This window comes from Python bivittatus, unplaced genomic scaffold (assembly GCF_059951505.1).
Source record: "Python bivittatus isolate LINGU-HERP-01145 unplaced genomic scaffold, Pbiv_v1 ctg000840_np1212, whole genome shotgun sequence".
In the NCBI taxonomy this organism is placed as follows: domain Eukaryota; kingdom Metazoa; phylum Chordata; class Lepidosauria; order Squamata; family Pythonidae; genus Python; species Python bivittatus.
In genome coordinates this window covers 44604742-44628802 of record NW_028277113.1, presented here as the reverse complement: position 1 = coordinate 44628802, position 24061 = coordinate 44604742, and the positions used below count along the sequence as shown (strand labels likewise).

Below are 24061 nucleotides of genomic sequence, written 5' to 3'. Positions count from 1 at the left end.
ACACATCCTCAGGCTAGGTTTGTTAAGATTATTTAATTATGCTATTTTAACTCCAAATTATGACAAACTGTTAAGTTGTATCACTGTTATAATGAGGTAAACTGTTAAACCTCATGCTTTCAGATCTCCAGGGCAGGGTGGTCAGGATTAGTTTCAAGAGTTAAGATTAGTCTGGAATCTGTCTTTCCCAGGTCAAAACCTCTTTCCCATTGTGTATGTTTAGCTTACTTTTTCTGTTCCCCAAGTCGACCAGGACACTCCTCCCCGTACCCCCCCCTCCCCCACTTGCCCTCAACAATGAGAAAGTGCCAAGCGGCCATGCCAGGATCAGGCGGCTGCTCTTGCCCAGGTATCTGCGTCTGCCCCTCTGGTGATGTGTCTCCAAGCCAGGACTTATGTGCAGAGGTCAACCGACAAACGCAGGATGGGCTGGTTTATCACATTTTCAAGCGAGCAATAATACACATGGTTCGCTTAAGAGCGGGGAGATCAAACAATGACTATGCCCAGAGTTTAAAGTGATCCAACTGCAGCGGGGACACTTCCAGCTTTCACCTGCGCCCCGCCGAACGAAAGGATCAAGCGGCGCCGAGCATTTTTCCTGTCTAAGAGATGCTAAGTAGACTAAACGCCACCGACCGCGCTGCCAAGGGAGCGCTCGATTTTTCCGCTTGCTTTCTCTCTCCCGGCAGCGGAGTTGGGATAACTCGGCTGAGCGGAGAGGGAAAAATCCCGCTTCCCCTGCCACCCCGCGACAGATGACCTACCTCGGTCAACCAACTTTCCACCGGATTGGCTGGGCAACGAGGAAGGCAAATTCGCTCCAGGAATTGCAGATCAAATTGGCGCGCGCGCATGAAACAGGTGGGAGGACCGCCTTTGTGGCGGATGGGCGGATCCTCTTCTGGACGGCCATCTAGGAGGTCGGGGCCAGCCGTGCTGCTTCGTAGCGGCAGATTCTTGCTCGCAGTAACAGAGGTAATCTTTTTCCCCTCCAGCGAGGTCTCGAGCCGGAAGGAGTGAAGCCGCTGAGTAAGTCTGTGCGCGCGGCCGACAGCGAGCTGGAGGGCTTCTGTGGCATAACCCTGCAGCGCTGGGGGTTGTGGTTGCTCCGCGCTCAGGCTAGGACCCGAGAAATACTCGGGAGTACAATAGATTTCACTTGGTCTGTGTATGTATGTGTACACACATACATGGATGGAAGGATAGAATGGTCTGTTGGGTCGCTATCTGCAGGCTCTTTAAGTTCTCGCTGTTCCTCGTCAAGTCACCACTTCCTTTACTCCAAAGTACAGAGTTACGTCGCCTGAAATGGCTGGTAAACACGAGAGCTGCTTCTCTTTGGTGAGTGGGAGATAGTGAACGTCCTTTCGTTTTTAAAGGAGTGGGGTGCACACGCTCTTACGGGTAGGCAAGATCTTGTTGAAATTAGCGGGGCAGTTTTTGAGCAAATTTCGCCGGGGTAATGTTAGACGTTTTGCCTAATCGATATGTTGGGCTGTTTGTTTAATTGTTTAAAAATGTATATGGCCCCTCCTTTTCACACAGTATAACACTGGGTGGGTAACAAATCAAACCCATATAATACATTAAAAATACAAACAACTCCCTGCCCCCAGTTAAAAACATCACCCTCTTACCAGGCACCATAACAACCTCACACCGAACTGCACATATGCTTATTATATTGTACTGTTGTGATTCCAGAAAGCTGGATTTATCTGTGAAGTAACTAGATGGACGATATTCTGAAACTGGGGAAATAAGCTGTTGTGTGATCTGGTTGCAAAACTGGCTATTGAGCTGAAATGTAGTAAGTAAATATTAGCTTTAGCTTATCTACTGACTCTCAGTCTGGAGAAGCTAAGTATTCTTTTTTCTTTTCTTTTTCTTTTGCAAAAGAAGCCTTCTATAGTAAAAATCAGGACTAATAAAAATTATATTAAACGATGTTTGATGGATTCTAGATAAGTAGAACTTTTTCAGGAGTTCTGTGGATCACACTGCTGGGTCTTATTTATAAGTAAGCATGCATAAGACTAGCTACTGAAAGTGCTTAATTGCACTGTCTTCAAACAATCAAAATGACACCTCTATACATCGACATCACCAGATGGAGTATATAGAAATCAAATTGACTATATTATTGCTTAACAGAAGTGAAGGATCTCAGTTGTAGCATCAAAGACATGACCAGGGGCTGACTGTGGAACAGAACACGAACTGCTCATGTGTAAGTTCCAAGTTAGGCTAAAGAAGAAGAAGAAAGCCAGATAGTTTCCACAATATGATCTTGAACATATATGCATTTTTAAGGAGAATGTCAGGAATCGCTTTGAAATCTTGAACTTTGTTGATGGAGAACCAGAGGAATTACGGAATTAACTTAAAAAGTTGTTAAGGATGAATGTGAAAAGAGTCTGCCAAATATGAAGAAAGAAAAGAAAACTGTAATGCTGTGATCAAAGTTCTATCTGCTTCTGCAGTACACATGAACAACAGGTGGAGCTTTGATTGCACCATTATTGCACCATCTTGACTTTTTTTAACCATAACCGGTGGATTGATTATTTATTTGTTTATTTGTTTGTTTGTTTATTTATTTTGTGCTATTGAGTCAGTGTTGATGAGTCCCTGCAGTTTACCAGTCCCCTGATAAATAATTCAGCAATGCTGGTGACAAAACCCTGAAAAACTCCTAGCAATACCTATCTGTAGTTATATGATGGGCATTTGAAGAGTCAGTTGAAGGATTCATATGTACAACCAACTGTTACGCATATTCCCTGCACTTCAGGAGAATGTGCATGTAAACTGTGAAGAGGGAATTGCACACTTCCTGCCATTTTTGACCCGATACATATGATTTTTGTAATCTCTGTTTAAGGGTAGATAAACCAGTTCTTCATATGGTACATACCATTCACTGCCTAGTATGTTGTACTTTTATTTGTATTTAGCCAAATGCCGCCACAATATATGTACAATTAAATTAATTGCAAATTTAACCACAAATTATTTAATTTACTGGGATTTACCCGTGAAGTTTTCTTGCTAATTGGGAAACCTTTAGGGAATAATCACTTAAAAATGAAGCGATTAAATCTTTGGGAGATTTGTCCCAGGACTGCTTTAAAATAAATCCATATACAGGGAATGATATCTTCTACACACTTAATATCATATTGCAAAGCTTTTCTTCCAAAGAAATGTTAGAAAGCCCTCTTCTTACAAAAGCAGAGAACATTGTTCGAAATCCATCCAGTTAAAGCCCAACACATTTTAAGACAAAATGAAAATGGATACAATGTTCTAATTTATTTCTTCTTGAACAACAACAATAAAAGTGTCTACAGTACAATGAAAACTGCAAATATTCACTGCCCTATTTTCACTTCCATAATGATCATAAGTCTAGTTCACCAGGACAAGTTAAGAATCATCTGTTCAAACATCTCCCATGCTAAGGTTATGTTGCTTTACCAGAATCTAGCAATCCCTAACCACCTACTATCTTTGCTACTCCATCCAATTTGATTGGGGAGGCAGGCATCACCTGTCCTTTTCAGGTTGTGCCAGAATTTCAGATAGGACAGATTTATTCTAACTACAATAGATGAGAGACTGGATTCTGCCATGAGGAAAGCTGCAGGTATACTGAATGAAGCCCCAGAACCTTTCTCAGAAATATATTCTGAAGAGTTTCTAAGGTATCACCAGCAACTGCACCTGAATATCTGCTCTGTACATAATATGACTGAAAGCTAAGATTTGGTTAATACTTGTCCATAAAGATATTCCAGGGCTGTAGATAGGACTGAGAAGTTTAAGGGGTGGGGATCAACAGTATAACACTTCCATTCTATTGCCAAGAAGAAAACATGGATATGTCCATGTAGTCACAGGGGTTAAACTCAAGGAAAACATTGCCTCTTACTTTGGCTGAAAAATCTTTAATAATAAGATCAATTAACTGGCAACACTTATGGCAACTTGTATTTGGGTAATCATTCTTCTGTACATTACCTTAAGTTGCAAGATCACTTTTAAAACAAAGATTTATATGAAACTCAACCCTAGATACACCTAGTTGTGGGACTTAGATCAGGGGATGTAAAATCTAACAGGCTAGGATATGTTGGAAGGCTGGGTTCCTTCCAAGGATAGATATAGGTGGCAATATCTAGCCCCAAATGTCAACTAAATCTGTTGCTCACCTGGTCAGAATGCTGAGGGTGATTCTGAGATGGTGAAAAAATCAGGGATGCATGTAACTTGACATTGACATTGAACCAAGTGTCAGAGGACTGGAAGGTGACAGCAATTTTTAAAAAGGGACCTAGCACTTGTTGTCTTTTCTTAGTTACACTGACTTAAGGCATGGAGCCAGGTTGCTAGAAATTATTAGGTAATCCATGGTATATAATTTATAGGCTGAGCAAAGTGCATATTGCCCAAGAAAATCACTTCTAACAAAGTTGATTTGCATTTGTAAGTTAAGACTGTTTGAAAGACGTGTCAGACTTAGGCCAGCTAAATTACCTTTTTGTATTGTTAAAGGATCTAAGCATAAATTATAGTTCAGTAATATCTTCAGGAAGACAAATATTAAATGTCATTGCAACCAGCTCTGATATTAAAATCCCCACTTATTAAAATATATGCACAGGGAACTTAGGCAAAGAGCAAGAAAAGATTGCTTTTGATTCCAGGTTTGAGAGACCTGCAAATAGAGCTGCTGAGGGGGAAGACAGAAATTAATGCATAATGGGGAAAATGGTCAAAAATTAACAAGGCAGGTACGGTATTCTCAAATTGAAATGATTGTTTCACAGTTTGAACTCAGAGGCTAGAGGCTATAAAAAGACCAAATCTTTTGGCCTGCTACCTCTAAGGTTAGCTACCTCTGCCACAGGGGATAATATAGAGCAGTGTTTCTCCACCTCAGCAACTTTAAGATGTGTGGATTTCAACTCCCAGAATTCCCCAGCCAACTCAACCATAGTTGGGGAATGTAAAATTCCCATAACATCAGTGTCTCCTCTAAAAGAATTATATCAAATCAAATCTTTTAATACGGTCATAGGCCAGCATAAATATCAGATTATATGTTTAAAAAAGCTTTGATAGCAGAGAACTATAAACCAATTAGCCTATTGAACACCATCAGCAAACTATTTGCCAGGTATTTATTCATTAAGCTCTTCAACTCTTCTATGATAACTTCCTTGGTGACTGGTTTTCTGTAGCGGTTTATTTTCTTATTCTATTTGTCATGCTGGTCAAAGACAGTAATAAAGGAATCTGTCAATACCTATAATTTATACACGTTGGATAAATTGGATAGTTTGTGTTTTAAATCCCTCTTCAATTAACCTTATATCCAGTACTACAGGTAGTCCTTGCTTAACAGTGGTAATTGGGACTGGACTTTCTATCGCTAAGCAATGCAGTCATTAAGCACAACTTCATGGAACTACATCACTTAGCGATGACATCCTGGCAGTCCCTGTTGCTGGCATTAAGCGAGGTTGATGGGTCTTAAAGCAAGGACCTCCTCACGATTTCCTGCCAGCTTCCAACAAGCAGAGTCAATGGGGAAGTTGGCAGGAAGTTGCAAGTTCCTGGCGGCTCCCAAGCAGGCCAGTGGGTAAGTGGCTGCTGCAGTGCAGCGCGAGCATGGCCAGGCAGGGGTGAGCTGCTGCCAGGTGCGGGAGGGCACACAGGCAGCTGCCACTGTACTGTGCGAGCAGCCGGGCATGCAGTACGGAATGTGGGTGGGGGGATGCTGCAGCCAGGTGTGCATTACGGCTGGGTGTGCATGCTTCAGAATATGAGATCCTTGGGAAATCGTACTCCATAGCTGGGCTCCTCAGGAGAAAAAGCAGTGGGAGTGGGAGCAACCCAGAGTCACCCGTTCGGGGAGATGGGCAGCATACAAATTTAATAATAAACAAACAAACAAACTTACAGGAGTGATTTGCAACCTTTGTTGCCAGCTTCCCCACTGATGTTGCTTGAGGGAAGCCAGCGGGGAAGGTTGCAAATGGTGATCACGTGACCGTGGGATGCTACAACCATTGTAAGTGTGAGCCAGTTGCCAAGCGGCCAGGTCACAATCACATGACCACAGAGGTGCTGGGATGATCAGAACCTCAAGGACCAGTCCTAAGTACCACTTGTTCACCTCTGTCATAACTTCAAATGGTCACTGAACGAGTGGTCATTAACCAAGGACTACCTGTAATCCTAAAAGTAGCCAGATGGGAAAAAATCTCAGTATAAAAGGCAATGGCTAGTGGAGATAGCTTCTTTCAATAAGACAATGAACAGGGCAAATAATTGGATTCCTAACCAAATCTATCTCTTTGGTTTTAGAAATGATTTCATGATAAACCATAAAAATACATTTTTTTATTTGGCAGCAGGGAAAGTACCTGTTCTGAAAACACATTCTGAGATTTTCTCTGCAGTAATAGGAACTAAAATTTTCTGATTCTAATCTAAAAAACTATTACACTTTTTTTTTGTAATAAACTAAATAAACTCATAAACTCATAATCTATCAGAATATACCAGGTTCTGAGTTTATGATGCACTTCTGATTCAGAGAACTTCTTGATCTTCTTGGCTGACATATTAAACAGACAAAAAAATCGCCTTCATAACTGTTCTTTTAAATGATGGGTATACTTTCTCAACTCACACTTCTGTGTGTGCCTAAACTAGCCGCCTTCAACCAAATGATCTGGAACAGAGCTCCCAACATTTGACTGGGAATACTGAGAATTATACCCAGATGTACTGGGGATGATCAGCAATGTAGGGACTGGCTTCACATATTATGTTAAGCCATAATGTGGTTTGTTATTTTGATTTAGCATGTTGGTTTACTCAGCAGACTATGGTTATACAAACCATGGCTTAACACAATGCAAACCAGATTTAAAAATGATACTTCTCTTCTCTCACTGAATATTTGTGCTGATAAAAATGTTGGCAGTAATAGTCCACCCTCATTAAGTATGTTTTGTTCCTCAGAAGACTGTCTATTCTGTTGCTGTCCTTTTGTTCTTCTGTGAGGCAGCTTCTGTACCTTTGGGTCATATGAGCATTTTCCTAACGTAAACTGCAAAAAGGTTCCATTTCTGCTTTTGTTAAGACTGCTGTTTTATCTATGTTTCACTCCTATTTGTCTATGAGTCTAATGTTTATAGTGTCCTCCTTTGGCCGCAGCTACAGATTTGAACATTGAGGTAGTCAAGGAAACACTGCAGAGTGTTTGTCAACTTACCAAAACTTTATTAATTACAATTGCTTAATGATTTCACGCATACGCTCCTACCCACCGGCCCTCTACACAATTGATCAGGTAATGCATGAAGGTTGGGGAAGATAGGAGCATTGCATAAATGGTAAAGTCGCATCTTGCATCAGCGTTCCATCATGTGTCATCTCAGCTGAATTTAATTTAGGTTGCTAGGTCAAATGTGATACGCTGGATAGCAGTTAACTTTCTAATCTCCAGTTGTTCTCCTCTGGTCCTTGTCTGATTTCAGAGTTGGTTTTTTAATCTCTTCAGCTTGCTTGCTCAGGTACATGTATGCATTCTTCTCTAGGGTCAGATTTTGGTCATTCTGCTCCATCTGTATTTTCCAACATTTTTAGTTTTTGTAACACCTCTACCTTCAGGGATTAGTGCTGTACCTTCTAAATCCTACAACTCATTCAAAGGTATTTGAACTTCTGAACATCATATAATAGACATGCCAACACTGTATGATATAGTGCTTATGCTGCTGATTTACATATTTCCTTTCTGACCTTCCTTAATAGGGAAGGAGGAGAGGGGAATCAGTGTTTTGACCAAGTGGTAGAATCAGAAGTAACCAAGAAAGCCAATAAAAAGAGAGAGGCAGAGAATGGTATTAAGTAGTGGACAATTTGGAACTTCCTCTTTCAGTGGTACGCTATAGTTTCAAAATTATTTTCTGTGTCACAATATAAGGTACATATAATAACTACATACAGTAGGTATCACTGTGAAATCATGTTGAATTTTGAATTGTCTGTAATAAATTTATCAGAATTTGCAAGCACGTTGCATGTTGTTGAAATCCTCTATGCACAGTTACAAGATTTTGAAAATGTTAAATAGTCAAAAACTATTCAAAGCACTTTGTCACTTTAGTTTCCATCATTAGACTGCCCACAGGAATGATACCTGCCTCTTTCTCAGCACTTGATAAGTCCTATCAGTTTTGACCTACCCCTCTCGATGATCCTGGGGGGGGGGGATTGGATCCTAGCTGAGAGGGTAAAAACATGACATAAATGGTTGGCAATGGATTTAACTGGTCTCTGAATTTATTCAACAGGTAGTCTGAAAAGTGGCCTCCAAAATGAATTTCTTCCTGGAAACGCTCAGAGTAATTTTGATGTGTATATATTATCTGCTGGAGTTTTTCTTATCGTTTATCTTTGCACGGAAGAAAAACATTGCTGGTGAAATAGTGCTTATAACTGGAGCTGGAAGTGGAATAGGAAGGCTGATGGCTTTAAAATTTGCTCGACTTGGAGCCGTTTTAGTTCTTTGGGATGTTAACCTAGAAGGAAACAAAGAAACAGCTAGATTAGCATGTAAAATTGGGGCTGCAAGAGTACATGAGTACATTTGTGACTGCAGCAAAAGGCAAGAAGTCTATCAAGTGGCAGATCAGGTAACTATATATTGCTGTAGGCTTTGTAGTGCATAAAATATTTTATTTAGCTGTCAAACATTAGTTACATCTGTTACAGTGGCATCCAGATATCATTGGAATCATATATCACGCTAAGCTATAGTTCACTTAACAACCCATAACTGGCTGGATTCACACAGCATGTTAGCAATAAACTATGGCTTATAAACCACAATGGATGGGTTCATGCAACATGCTAAATTAAAATCAAGGCAAACATGTTATAGGTTTGCGTGTGTGAACCCAGTTGTAAGAATGCATAATATGTGGTCCTCCAGATATTGTTGAACCAGAGGTCCCAAGCAGCCCTAGCCAGTATGACCAGTAGTGAAATATTCTGGTGGCTAAAATTCAGAAATACCTGAGGGTTGTACGCTGTATCCTAATTACTTGCATGTATATGACGCCACCAGTTTAATACTACCTGTGCTCTGATTTATTCAAATAACAGTATTTTTCATGGAGACATATGGGGTTGCATTTTGGACCTTCTGCTTGTAAAGCACATGCACCCTAATTGTTAGTGATGCCTTTTCAAACAGCAATGAAGCCCCTGGGTTTACTATAGATCTTTAATGCTGATTGACAAATTGGGTGGGAGGGAATGAAGGTGAAATTTCAGAGAAAAATGTTTTTTCTTGCAACCTCTCCCAGTGTTTTCTCTTCTTTCAAACTTTAAAGAAGTCTACCTTGCTGAACTGTGAAGTGTGACTATAAGTAACAGATGGAATAAGCAGACTGAACCTCCACTTCAAGTAGTGTCTCGTGGTTTGTTAATGTAAACTCTCATGAAGATCTCTTTATATGCAGATTTTTGGGGAGCTGTACTTTCTTTTGAATTATGTAGATTTACTAAAATTTGTTTCAACTTGGGCCTGCTCTGTGGCTGTTCTAGGTGAAAAAGGAAGTTGGTGATGTTAGTATCCTGATTAATAATGCTGGCATCATAACAGGACAGATGTTTTTGGACACCCCAGATATGCTTCTAGAGAAGAGTATTCAAGTGAACACAATGGCACACTTTTGGGTAACAGATTTTTGATTAACTATGAAAGTATATGTGAACTTATATTGTTTTTTTATTAGTAAAAATGGGCTTACAATACAGGTAGTCCTCGACTTACGACAGCAATTGGGACCAGAATTTCCATCGCTAAGTGATGCAGTCATAAAATGTGACTGCTTCTCTTAGCAACAGCAATCCCTGCAGTCCCAGTTGCCATCATTAACTGAATCCCACGGTTGTTAAGCAAGGCAACTTCCTCCCAGTTTCCCAAACCAGAGTCAATGGGGAAGCCAGCAGGAAGTTGCAAGTCCCAGCCCAGCAGGCAAGGTAAGTGGCTGCTTCCAGGTGAAGGAGGGAGTGAGGGGGTACACGAGAGGTGCGGTGAGGGTTGAGGGTGTGGGGAGTGCGCAAGATGCGCAACACGGATCGAGGGAGCGGCATGGGTTGGAGAGGGTGCACAAGGGTGTGAGGGGCTGCGTGAGTGTCTGGCACAAAGTATAAATATAAGTTTGTGAGTGTGCCAACAAAGTAATTTAGGTTCAAATGGCAAGTCTTAGTATTATACTTATCACTATTGTGTTTTAATTAAACAGCAAAAACAACAAATTAACCTAATAAGAATAATCAGTCAGCAGAAAACATTACCTCTTTTAGAAAGAGGAGCAAATCCCCGCTAAAGCCAGAAGGCCATAACATTTCATCCTTAGCAATGTTGCTACTTCCTGGATACTGGTGTTTTGGAAGAAGAGACATAAAAACAGTGGTTATTCCTACATTTTTCATCTTGTTCAGCCTTAATATGGCAATATTAACCAGGAAAGGTGCAAGTATCCACCCCTGCCTGTTCATTTGCATAGCAAAGTGCTCACTGAAATATCACTTGTGCAAGACTCAGTATCCACCATCATGCCACCAGAGGAAAAGTACAGAAAATTAGGAGAATAGCCTCCTTCTATGACAGCCTCTTTGTGTGCTGTACCACCCAGAAAGAAAGTAGATAAGAACAGCATAAAGGCAGCTCTTGAGACTCTCTGATTCACGATGCTGTGACCTCTGTCATCAGATTTATCTTTTTCTTTTTACACTTTCTCCTCTCCTGGAAATGATGGAGTCATAGGAGAAGACATTGCTGAAGAACTGCTAGCTGGAAAGCCTCTCATCTTTTCTCATTGACCAACAGGAGAAATGATTTGATTGTGGAATCAACTGCTTTTTCTTCCAAATTAAAAGTGGCAGTGTTTAACCATGCTTTTTTTTTAAAAAAATGCTTAATTTAAGTTGTAATTTGATTTTTTGAATAAAAACAATTAAGAGTGGAAGAGTCTCTAGACTAAACTTCATTGAGACCTTTTTTGGTAATTGCAAGCCAAAGGTCAGATTTGACTAAAAGATTCTAATTATAAAACTTCAAACTGTTAGTAAATTGTTTCACATTAAAATACTCCAGAACAAAGAGTACTAAGAGTGACAATGAAAATCAATTCAGGTAGGATTCCCTTTCATTGACAGATTTTCTAGCACAGTTATCGTAGAATTTTTAAATCATTATCATACAGGTTTTCTGTCATGTGGTCCTTTTGAGCATAACTGGATCTTATAGAAAATTGGGAGGTGGTGCAATGATATTTACTACGAAAACAGGAATTTTTAAAAGGCATATTGATGAGTCTGGAAAATAAATGCATATTTTTGAATCTACAATTTTCTGTTCATACAAAGGCAAATTAATTTTCCATATCATCTGTTAGAAAACCTTTAAATTATCTCATAGAAGAGAAAAATCCTAACCTTCAGACAGTTATAAAAATGTTTCCTGTAGCACACCGGGTCAACAATGTGCCTCATTCCCAATCCCTTTCAAGGTCATGGTGAAAAAAGAAAGAATTGATAGTTTATATTACATATGCATGAATGTACACATTCATGACAAAAATGATTTTCTTGGAGGAGTGCACTTTGCTAGTGTCTAGGAGTTCAATATGGTAGGATCATGTTCTTTCACAAAAAGGCTGTAGGGTGATCTCTAAGATGTATGAATACTTCAATGAGCCCCTTATCATTTTCACACTATGGAAATCAGGAGTGAGCAACCTGCAGAATGCTAGTAGCCCACTCTTGCTGATCAGCCACAAAATGGTATCTTTAGTAGTGTGTTTCTCCATTTTTAAAACAATTTAAGCTCTACAATTTCCTCTAAAACACATCCTTTCTTAAGCCTTGCCTAGTCCACTATTGTTACTCAACTTGAACTAATGAAAAAAAAAAGTTGCCCACTTCTAATGTGGACCATGTTGGTATTCATTCTTAGCTTTTGTGCTGCTGTAAAAGAATCTAAGAATATTATAGTTATTGTGAGCATGTGATAGAAAGCTGGACAAGTTTTGCTGTAGTGGAACAAATTGGAGGTTTGGGTGAACATACAGGTGAAACTCAAAAAATTAGAATATCGTGCAAATGTTCATTTATGTCAGTATGGCAACTCAAAAGGTGAAACCAATATATGAGATAGACGCATTACATGCAAAGCGAGATATGTCAAGCCTTACTTCGGTATAATTGTGATGATTATAGCGTACAGCTTATGAAAACCCCAAATTCACAATCTCAGAAAATTAGAATAGTGTGAAAAGGTTCAATATTCTAGGCTCAAAGTGTCCCACTCTAATCAGGTAATGAATCCATAACACCTGCAAAGGGTTCCTGAGCCTTTAAATGGTCTCTCAGGCTGGTTCAGTAGGAATCACAAGCATGGGAAAGACTGCTGACCTGACAGTTGTGCAGAAAACCATCATTGACACCCTCCATAAGGAGGGAAAGCCCCAAAAGGTAATTGCAAAAGAAGTTGGATGTTCCCAAAGTGCTGTATCAAAGCACATCAATAGAAGGTTATGTGGAAGGGAAAAGTGTGGTAGAAAAAGGTGCACAAGCAGCAGGGATGACCGCAGCCTGGAGAGGATTGTCAGGAAAAGGCCATTCAAAAGTGTTGGGGACTTTCACAAGGAGTGGACTGAGGCTGGAGTTAGTGCATCAAGAGCCACCACACACAGACGGATCCTGGACATGGGCTCCAAATGTCGTATTCCTCTTGTCAAGCCACTCCTGAACAACAAATGTCAGAAGCGTCTTACCTGGGCTACAGAAAAAAAGAACTGGTCTGTTGCCCAGTGGTCTAAAGTCCTCTTTCCTGATGAGAGCAACTTTTGCATCTCATTTGGGAACCAAGGACCCAGAGTCTGGAGGAAGAATGGAGAGGCACACAATGCACGATGCTTGAAGTCCAGTGTGAAGTTTCCACAGTCTCTGTTGATTTGGGGAGCCATGTCATCTGCTAGTGTTGGTCCACTGTTCAGGGTCAACGCAGCCATCTACCAGGAGATTTTGGAGCACTTCATGCTTCCTTCCGTAGACAAGCTTTATAGGGATGCTGACTTCATTTTCCAGCAGGACTTGGCACCTGCCCACACTGCCAAAACTACCAAAACCTGGTTCAGTGACCATGGGATTACTGGGCTTGATTGGCCAGCAAACTCGCCTGACCTGAATCCCATAGAGAATCTATGGGGCATTGCCAAGAGAAAGATGAGGGACATGAGACCGAAGAATGCAGTGGAGCTAAAGGCCGCTATTGAAGCATCCTGGTCTTTCATAACACCTCAGCAGTGCCACAGGCTGATAGCATCCATGCCAATGCCATGCAGTCATTGCTGCAAAAGGGGCCCAAACCAAGTACTGAGTACATATGCATGCTTATACTTTGCAGAGGTCCGATATTGTTCTATTTCCAATCCTTGTGTTGTTGATGTCATGTAATATTCTAATTTTCTGAGATTGTGAATGTGGGGTTTTCATAAGCTGTATGCCATAATCATCACAATTATACCAAAGTAAGGCTTCACATATCTCGCTTTGCATGTAATGCGTCTATCTCATATATTGGTTTCACCTTTTGAGTTGCCATACTGACATAAATGAACATTTTACACGATATTCTAATTTTTCGAGTTTCACCTGTACTTAAAAAGGACAGGATATTCTTTGACCTTCTGATTATTGGCCGTGCTAATAGGAGGTATGAGCCAGTATCCAACAAAATTTAGAAAGGAAAATGACCCCATATCTGGAAGGCCACAAATTGTTTAACTAGATAAGATTAATGTTGATTCTGAGTAAGACCCGCATACAGTATATACCCAATCAGCTATTGCTGTTGGCAATCACAGACTCAAACCTAGATGTTTTTAAAAGCATTAAAAGGATTTCAGTAGTGCTTCTCTAGACATAGCATTTGTCTAGAAACAACAGAAACTACGGTTTTGACTTCTGCCTCTGTAGCCTAGATCTGAAAAAAAGTGGGTTTTGTTTGTCCCTTTGAGTTCAGTCTTGATTCCTGGCAGCTAGGTTGATGAGTCCATGCAGTTTTAATGTCTGCATTTTTGTTGTTGATGCCCCCTAGTGGTCTATCAAAGAAAAAACCATCATAGATGCAGTTAATCCATATACTAAGTCAGTGTTTTTCAACCTCAGCAACTCTGAGCTGTGTGGACTTCAACTCCCAGAATTCCCCAGCCAGCCATGCTGGCTGGGGAATTCTGGGAGTTGAAGTTCACACAGCTCAGAGTTGCTGAGGTTGAGAAACACTGTACTAAGTAATAAATGCTTAGCATAACACAGTAAAGTACTGTTGAACTTCTGAAATTGAGCTAGATTAGCTGTATTAGCATAAATCAAGAATTCAGATTTGATAAGGGTATTATGCAAAAGGTTAAACCACTTGCATATTTTTGTCATTGGGGCCTGATGAGAAGATACATTGCAAAATAAACTAACATATTTATTTATTGAACCAGCAATGATATCAATTTAATCCAATACTGTTAATAAAATGGTGTATACATATTATATTAAACTCCAACATTGACAAATAGCAAAAGTAGCTAAAAACTAAAACTATTGCTAAACACACACACACACACACACACACACCCTAGTGAAATTTAAGACATGCAGAATTTTAAAAATGGCTTACAGTGATGTTGTTATGCAAATGACAACATTGACTAAATTGGGTTGATTGTAAGGAAGACAGAAAAAGAAGACAGAAATACCAATCTATGATATACTCTCATAATGATTATCAGCTATTTACATATTGGAATAAACACTTATTTCCCCTAAATGTATTCTAGTGAAATACAGTTCACCCTAACAGTTCTTGATAAAATTAGAAACCCATTCTGGAACCAAATAATTATACCAGAAGTGTGGCTGCAAGAAACTAGAACACATTGCCTTCTAGTATATAAAGTACTTGGTGCTTTACCTACATAAATGTGGTTTCAGTAAATAATAGCCTGCAGGCATTATTGTTATTATTTATTTAAGATTGCTATAGTCCTGAGACATTCCACATTTGAGAGGCCATGGGTACGGTCTCTCCCCCATTCAACACTGACTGAGACTGACTTCTGAGGAAGGAGGTGACCCAGTATAACACAGTGCTACCGCTTCCAACCCCACAACCAGTCCGGAAGGATACCATGGTCAGTGGCATTGAAAGCCACTGAGTGATCAAGGAGCCCAAGGATGGATGCACTACCCCATCCTGGCTCCACCAAAGGTCATCAACAAGCACAACCAATCCTGTCTCCATACTATACCCCGATTTGAAATCTAACTGAAACAAGTCCAGATAATCTGTTTCATCCAAGATCCTTTGTAGGCACTGTCCAACCACCTTTTCCAAAACATTCCCCACAAAGGGAAGTTTGGAGACTGGACAATAATTGTCCAGAAAGGAGGGATCCAGCAGTGACCTCTTGAGCAAGTGTACCCCTGCCTTCTTCAAGGCTGGCAGGACCAATCTCTCTCTCAGAGAGTCTGATACCACCACATGGGCCCATCCCTCCCAGACTGCTTTTAACAACCCAGAAGGAACCAGAATCAGTTGGCTGAACTAAAAGATTGGAGGACCTTTCAGAAGCTCTGAAATGTTGTTGTACCTACCTGATGAGGTCATTGTTGCAATGAAATTTTAAAAGCTATTTCTTCATTTAGTTTTTATTTATATTCATATGTTGAAATGGATCTGTTTTGTCCTCTTCTCCATAGACTGTCAAAGCATTTCTTCCAGCCATGGTAGCCTCTAATCATGGACATGTGGTGACCATTTCAAGTGCAGCTGGCTTTAATGGAGTCAACAAAATGGCAGGTTAGTATATAAAAAAGTGCTGCAGAACAGACTAAAAAGTACTTTTAATCTTAAAATGTGATTTAATTAAGACCACAATTCAAAGCAATACCAAAAAGTTAGCAACTATCAAGCTATAAGTCCAAGTTCCTTTTTGAGCAAGAAGCAACAGACTGCAGTAGTGAACACATTTATATTTAAATTAGTAAAAATGTACTGTATAATAATACCTCCACGTAGCTTCTCATAAACCTCCATAGATTTATATCTATTAACAGATCCATTTCAACATATGAATATAAATAAAAACTAAATGAAGAAATAGCTTTTAAAATTTCATTGCAACAATGACCTCATCAGGTAGGTACAACAACATTTCAGAGCTTCTGAAAGGTCCTCCAATCTTTTAGTATTTTCTCATAAACCTCCATAGATTTATATGCCAAATTTTCAGTCCATTCACTTTAGTTCCTTGAGGTTTATAGGCACAAAATTACTATTAATATTATAGTAGTAATACAAGGCATTGATCTAAACAATACTTCTCTTCTTCAGAAAGCTTAGTAATCTAAATTTTGGCTCTGAAAAAAAAGAGCAGTGGGAGAAAATATGAAATGAAAGGTAACCAAATGTATAGAAGTATTTGAAAGTTTTGAAAAAGTGACAGGCCAATGCACTTCAAATAATTGAATTAAATACAGTGAATATGATGGCTGCCCATGTATTTAATAGCTATTCGTTCTGTCACATTTCAAGAAATAGTCCTCTGAAGATACAAACAAAAATTGCCAATTACCTGTGATTTTTATTCAGTTAGTGATGCTTATGTGTGATATCCAAACTCTTTTGCATAGGAAGAATATTCTGCTTTATCCACATGTTGTTCTGTTTCCTTCTCACTTTTCAGATTACTGTACAAGTAAATTTGCAGTGCTGGGTTTTGCTGAGTCTCTAGCTTCAGAGATGTTGGCAATGAAAAAGAATGGTATTAAGTCCACAATTGTCTGTCCATATCTAGTGAACACTGGAATGTTTGATGGCTGTGAAACAAAGTGAGTTGTTTGCATTTTATATTTATATGACTTTAAATAATTACATAAAAGAATGAGTGATGACAGGCTTAAATAGAACTTGCTTTTGTACAGCCTTTTGCAACCTTAGTACCCCTCATATGTATGGATTTCCCCCATTTCTCTACCAGAGGCTATTTCTGAGTTGAAGTCCACACATCTGGAAGACTGCTGTTGTATCTTAAAGTCACATACAAGGACGTACATTCTTTTGGAGAACCTCCTTTTGGTCATAAGGTCCTGCTTCCAATCCCTGCAGGAATGTATATAGGGTGCCCTCATATGCTGGTTCTGTTTCAGCCACCTTGTAGTTTTCCCAAAGGAAAGCCAGCAAGAGAAGATCCTTTGTTAGAGCATCTGCGTGTTTAACTTTGAATCATCTAGGAAGGGATGATTTTCTCCATGAAGAAGATTGCGGTGACTGACTCAGTGGACAAATCAAATCCTTTCTCTTTGTTGAAAAATTTGGAGGAAAAACCCTCATAAGGTATCAGGGTTTCCTTTTTGTCAAAGTTCCAGTGTTTTATCTAGCCTACCAGATCTTTCAGCAGAGAAAATCTGGCCCTTTTGCTTCATTGTGTTGCCTACCTTCTGTCAGCTAGTGATCCTACAGAATATATATACAATACTTGAGCCATGCCTGTAATGATTTTGTATGGAGATGTTTCTGTACTCTTCAGCAACAATTTTTCCACTGGAATATAATGTAATTTGGTTAACAAAACCCACAAAAGAAATGTCACATTTGCAATGTTTAGATGTGCTCTTCTGAATACTTATTAATGGAGTATTTACAAATTAGTCAGAATTAAGAAAGCTACCTATAACAAGCTGAAATGTTGTCCTAACTGGGAAAATAAAGAGTTCAAATTGTGGCAAAATGGGATAATAAGCCAAATGAAAAAATATAAAGTTATTAATATATATACATATACATACATACAAATATTTTAAATATTTAAATATTTCAGAAGTGGGATCTTACTGGACTATTAAGATACCAGATTTAAAATAAATTATTGACAAAGGTTGAGAAATTAAGCTGGGGGAATTATCTGTATAAATTACCATTGCTCGAAACTCTTTTATAGAGAAGGCAAATACAGGTTATTAATATATATACATATACATACATACAAATATTTTAAATATTTAAATATTTCAGAAGTGGGATCTTACTGGACTATTAAGATACCAGATTTAAAATAAATTATTGACAAAGGTTGAGAAATTAAGCTGGGGGAATTATCTGTATAAATTACCATTGCTCGAAACTCTTTTATAGAGAAGGCAAATACAGATGACAAGATTATTAGGATGAAACATGAAAATTTAATAAATGTTGATTGTCCAAAGAATCTCCCCATTGTTAACTCACATATGCAATTGTTTATTCTCTAACCAAAATACATTTTGCTCTGGAATACTATTTATTGTAAAATACTAAATGTGAACATATTACTATTACATATACATAGAAAAGAAAAAGGGCATAAGCAAGAGAGGGCATTGGGGGTTATGGAGAAAGCGAGAGAGCGAGCATGTGTTCATCAGTTTGGTTGGTGCTGGTTCCAAGCATAGTGATGGATTGCTTTGTTTAAGCTTCAGTTACTATCATTGCAAAGGTGATTCCCCAAAAATGTAATGCGACATGGTGTTCTTTTGATCTATCAGGTGGCCTTGTTTGCTGCCCATTATAAATCCAGAATATGCTGCTGAAAGAATTGTGTCTGGGATACTCCGAAATGAACGCTATATCTTGATGCCACGAGTTCTATACTTCTGTAATGTAATGAAAAGGTAAGAATATTCAGCCTGAAACTAATTGAAAACAGGTGTGTCAAGAAAGAAGCATTAAAGAACAAACAGACAGGTGATAGTATAGAGAAATTCCCAAATTGTGTATTCTATTTCTATTCTGAAAGAAGGTGGCAGGCTAGAGCCACACCAAGATTTCTCTTTTAGTGCAGAGATTCCTAAGTTGATCTTCAGGTCCATATAAAAATACAGAAAATAAGGTGATCAATTAACCTATAGTTGATTGATTTCCCATTGCTTTTTTCAAAAAAATAATGTTATATATATTTCCATCAAATGGCACAAAGAAGGAAGGAACTTGATATCTGAAATGTGGCAGAGTGGTACCTTTAGGGGAAAACGTGGCAAAGAAGTGTGTGGCAGGCAAAGTGTCAAATTCCTGTCTTTATATTCTTCAGGTGTGCCATCAGTCCTTGGGAAAAAGATCCCTTTAACTTGAAGTGGTATTCACCAGTCTTTGTTTTGAAAGGGGCAGGGGAGGCTTTGTCACATACCCCAGACTGGCTCCGCCTATTATTATGTACCAAGGTCAGGAGCCATCAGTGTTCTTTTCTATTTTTGTTGTTGTTTTAAAGAAAGAATAAATTTGAATTTAATATTCCATCTATCAGCACTTAAATAGAGCAGAACAGTTTTGCAGAATATTGAAATGTGTAACAACGGGGCCACCAATGAGAACTTAATGGGAATTCCCTTAGGAAAGGACTGTCCAGAAGCCTGCCCATTCAAAGGAGGCTGCTGTAGGAGATGTATCCAGCCATGAAACAGATTTATAAGATGCTGTCTCCCTCTCTCAAAGCTTCAGTCTCTCTTCTTGCAGAATCCATCATGCTGCTTACATTTATTTTTGCCCTTTTGGGTGGCAGACGTAAGCACTGGTTTGCAGCCACTCATTTTCCTTTACCAGTAATATAAAAAAGATGGGCTCAGAGCCATATTTAGAAATGAATATGTTGTTGAAATAGGTACTTTGTTTTGCAGTATATGATCCCATTTTAACTGGTTTTTTTTTTTATTTAAAAAAACTAGGAGGAACAAGAAACCTGGTGGGTGCAAGAGGGTTAAAAGTATGGCAAACATCTTTAAAGTGGAATCATTTCTAGCCAGTAGCAATGCACAGAAGTTCAGATATCCCATCATGGTTAGGTTATTGTTAGAGACACTTTTACTGCTTGCATCAGCATAACATGGGCAGTATCCTGCATAGCGCAGAGCAAATGGAAGAATTGGAGCAATATTAAACTGTGGTCACCTTCTGGTATTGCCCAAAGTCCTGATAAGTTGAAGAAGGGGCTGGCTGTTGGGGAGGGAGTTACTTTTAGAGATCAAAAGCCTACAGCAGGATCTTCCTTCCAGTCATAACCCAGCAGTGGACAAGATTCCTTCTAGGCTTGTACTCAGAAAGGCTGTTTTCTGTCTGAGACAGACCCTAAATGAATTTTACTGTAAATTCAGCCCTGGAATAAGGTTAACATTTCTGGATAAAGGGGATGCTGTTCCCCAAAGGGAATAAAGCACACAGTTCAACCAGTACTATATCGTGTATATAAAACATAAGGACAGAAAGGACTACACATTCATTTGAAGGATGAGGAAGTGGAAAAGGTTTGTTTGCTTCCAAACAAATTGCAAGAAGGGATGCTTGGATCCTATTTATAGTAGACACAGAGATGCAGTGGTTTGTAATGTGTCAAAAGCTAGTGCTGGCATGGATCCAGAGAAGTATTATTACACATCAGTGTATTTTTATTTGTGGATCGAAATAGAAGAGTGGTTAGATGGTTTTATATACTCTGCATTTTTACATCTCAAAGCAAATTGCGATAGCCAGATGACATAGCCTGCCAATATCCAAATGATTTCTGTGTTTCATCAATAGCAGATCAAAGTTTGTTTAGGATACATAAGGAGAGTTTGCATGTGTGTACGCCCACATCTGAGTTGTAGACATCTTTCCCAAAGAGGATTCAATTGGTTCTCTTTACTTATTCTCTGTCACCTGTTTAACATGATTGAGAGAAGCTTTTTATTAGCTTCTACAGATTATGTGCTGCCTACCATTTTAGTTTTCTGCTATGTTATCAGATTTAATTTTATATTATTTCTTTTGCATTTGGTCTTAAAGTTTAGCTTCTAAATGCATATTTTAGAGGAAAACTGGGATAACACTAATGTAGCAAAACTGATAATATCTCAAAGTTTAACATAAAGTGGCTTGTGTTCTTCTCTTTTTAGCATCCTTCCTGCAAAAATGGTTGATGTCCTTTATGATTATTTTGGAGTTTTACAAGTTATGAATAGATTCAAAGGTCGGACAAAGATGACTGAAGATTAAAATGTCAGACAAAAGCAATAAAACCTCCAAGTTCCTTGGGCTGACTGCAAATTGAGAAGCCAGTATATAGAACTTCCAGTTTCATTGTTTATGTTGTTGCAAAAGGGGACATGTAAAACAACAAATCTGGAATGGCTGCTGACAGCAGAGTATGAATAATTTTAACTACATCTGTGTTTAGAATTGCTGAAATATAACCTGAAGGTGATGTTTTATTTCAATAAAGGTACTTAGTTTTTGGAACAAATTACTTTTTTGTGGACTGTTACCTTTCCAACTTTACCATTTATAAAACAAGTAAAATAATAAAGTTGTGCTTTTCTTAATGTATTCAAGACAAGAAAATTTGATCAAAAGTTCTGTATGTTTATACAGTAATAGTGAAAGTGAGAACATTTGAACAGAGTGTTTAATGGAACTGTTTTCCATCTGATTTATTCTGCTCTATTGGAAAGCATCTTGTGTGACTTAGCTTGTACACTGTGCTAAGCTATGGTTTATTTAACCAAATTGGTTAAATAAACTATAATTGGCTGGGTTTACAGCACACTAAACCATAATTGCTAGGTTCATGCAAGTTAAGCAGTCTGCATTAATTGCTTAACACAGATACCATGTTTTGGAAACATCCCTGTGAGATACAGTGAATTTCATGATGCAATAAGAACTTGAACTGGTGCCCATTATGGATCAAATAATTTTATTCCAAGTTGCATACTATCTAATTTAAGAACTTCTGAAATCTATGTGCTTAAAAAGAACACAATGTAAAATAACAGCTGAATGTTTCATCTATCTTGAAATAATAATAGTAGAAATATAAGTTATGTTCTTGTTTATATTTTTTTGCTCAACAACTAAAATTGCAAATACATACAACATTAAAGAAGTTTCACAACCAGAAAAGGGGGCATGTTAGAACTTCAAAAATGTTTATCATTTTGCTTGTCACCTTATTTGTCCCCTATTCCTTCCTTATTTTTTTTAAAAAAACCTCAAACACCCTAGTTCAAATGTTGACAAATACTACATAGCAACAATCCATTGCTGAAAATCAGGTGTAGATTTTTTGCCATTATTGTATAATAACTCTTTTAGCCAACCTCCGTGTCCCTCAAATCCACAATTCTTGCTATTTTGGTAGATTCCAAATACTGGGTATATAACCAAGAACATACAGTGATTTGGCAATGATATAAACAATCCTGTTGATGTCATCCCCAAATGCAACAATAAAAGAAGATTCACCCAGAGATCTTGTATTAATTATTGAATTATATCTTCAACAGCAGGATAATTGTAACCAACATTTAATGAGCATCTAGCATAAATGAAACAACTGTTATATTAATATCATTTTAAGATACTAGCAAATTAATTTCACATTGTTTAATGCAACTCATAATTTCTAACCAGGATAGAGCAGCTTTTGTAAGACTTAAGTTGACCCAAAGTAGTATTGTGAGAGGCTCAGTTTACCCCAAATTAAGATTTAGATGCTACTTTCAAACTGGGATTATCCCATAATATAAGCTTTCTTTAGGTAGATGTATCAGAATATAAATGTGACTTAATATTTTTTATATATGTCTTGCAGCATTAGTTGCTGGTATTTGAACTGATCCCCAACAATTGAGGATTTATTTATATAATATAGACCTTTCTCTGTCCAGCCAATGTGTTTTACTCCCTTTGTTGAAAACCAGAGGATATACTAGTATAGGAGTAAGAGTAAATCTATTCAGCATTAAAACATTCTACATGTTTTACAACTGCAAATTTTCCTAAAATTTAGTTTGACTTAAAAGTTTACCACCTACATTAATATTTTATCATTTTATTTGGTGTCTATTTAAATCTTCCATTATTAAATATTGTGTGTGTTTAAATTGAAATGCTGGAAAATAGATTTCAGATTAGGAACTCTTCCCTCATTAAAATTTAAACATAGCACCCCATCACTATTTTACCCAATTTTTTCTCTATTGAAGAGGTATGCATTCTTAAAGCCTTCCTTTTTCTCAGTCTTAACTGAAAAATCAAGTCAATATAATTATAAGATTCTCCACAAATTTGCATGAACTCTTCCTTTTTTTTTTTAGTATATTTTACAAAATGAATTCTATATCATGATTCTCAGCAAATCTTGAACCATGGTCCTATGAACCCTCTCTGCATCAGTGGTAGAAGATCCCAGATTTTGTAGATAACTTATAAGCCATTTAATTATAACAGTATTAATGTCCTTTTTTGCATTTTCTTCAAAGCCTTTAAATCTTAAATTCAAATTTTAGATAGATTACAATTTCATTTTTAAATCCATATCCAGTTTCTCTAACTCATCACCTTGGTTCTTTAGTCCCAATTCAAAGGGTTTGCAGCTGTTATTCCAGTTTTGTTAATATTAGTAAAAAATTCCATCTACAGTATATCTCAAATGTGTCCATTGTTTGTTTTACTGAGACAATCAACTTTGGTTTAAATTGTTAAGCAACCAGAATTGTTGTAGTTACTGTTCATTTATATTAAGGCTTCCAGAGACTCTGTCAGCGGCCTACCTACAAATACCGATCACATATATTAGAAGTTCATCAAATTTGCATACGGAACAACCAGTTCCAGTGTAAAGCACTCCCTTTTGGATTGGCCTCAGCACCAAGAGTATTCACCAAAGTGAAGGGCTGCCTCAGGACTCAGGGAGTCCAAATTTGTGCTCATCTGGATTATATGCTTACAAAACCACCCTCTATGGAGACCTAGACTGGCTACAACTACACACCTGGAAATTGAATCTCATCTCATGAGCTCTGGCTTTACAGGCCCTACAGGAGAAAAATACTGTGACAAAATCCTATCAGCTAACTTGGGATAATTTGGCGGTACAAAACACAGAGATTTGTGGCA

At 38.2% G+C, this 24061-nt stretch overlaps 1 protein-coding gene across 1 annotated transcript; it reads left to right on the top strand.

Moving 5' to 3' along the window:
* Positions 1–706: 706 nt before the first annotated feature.
* Positions 707–23258, top strand: SDR16C5 (short chain dehydrogenase/reductase family 16C member 5). Its single transcript, XM_007430221.4, is given in 8 exon segments — positions 707–978; positions 8379–8720; positions 9637–9768; positions 15856–15955; positions 16842–16986; positions 18679–18804; positions 21058–21152; positions 21155–23258. Coding segments are annotated over 7 exon segments (963 nt in total). The 5' UTR covers positions 707–978; positions 8379–8402; the 3' UTR covers positions 21202–23258.
* The last annotated feature ends 803 nt before the right edge of the window (positions 23259–24061 follow it).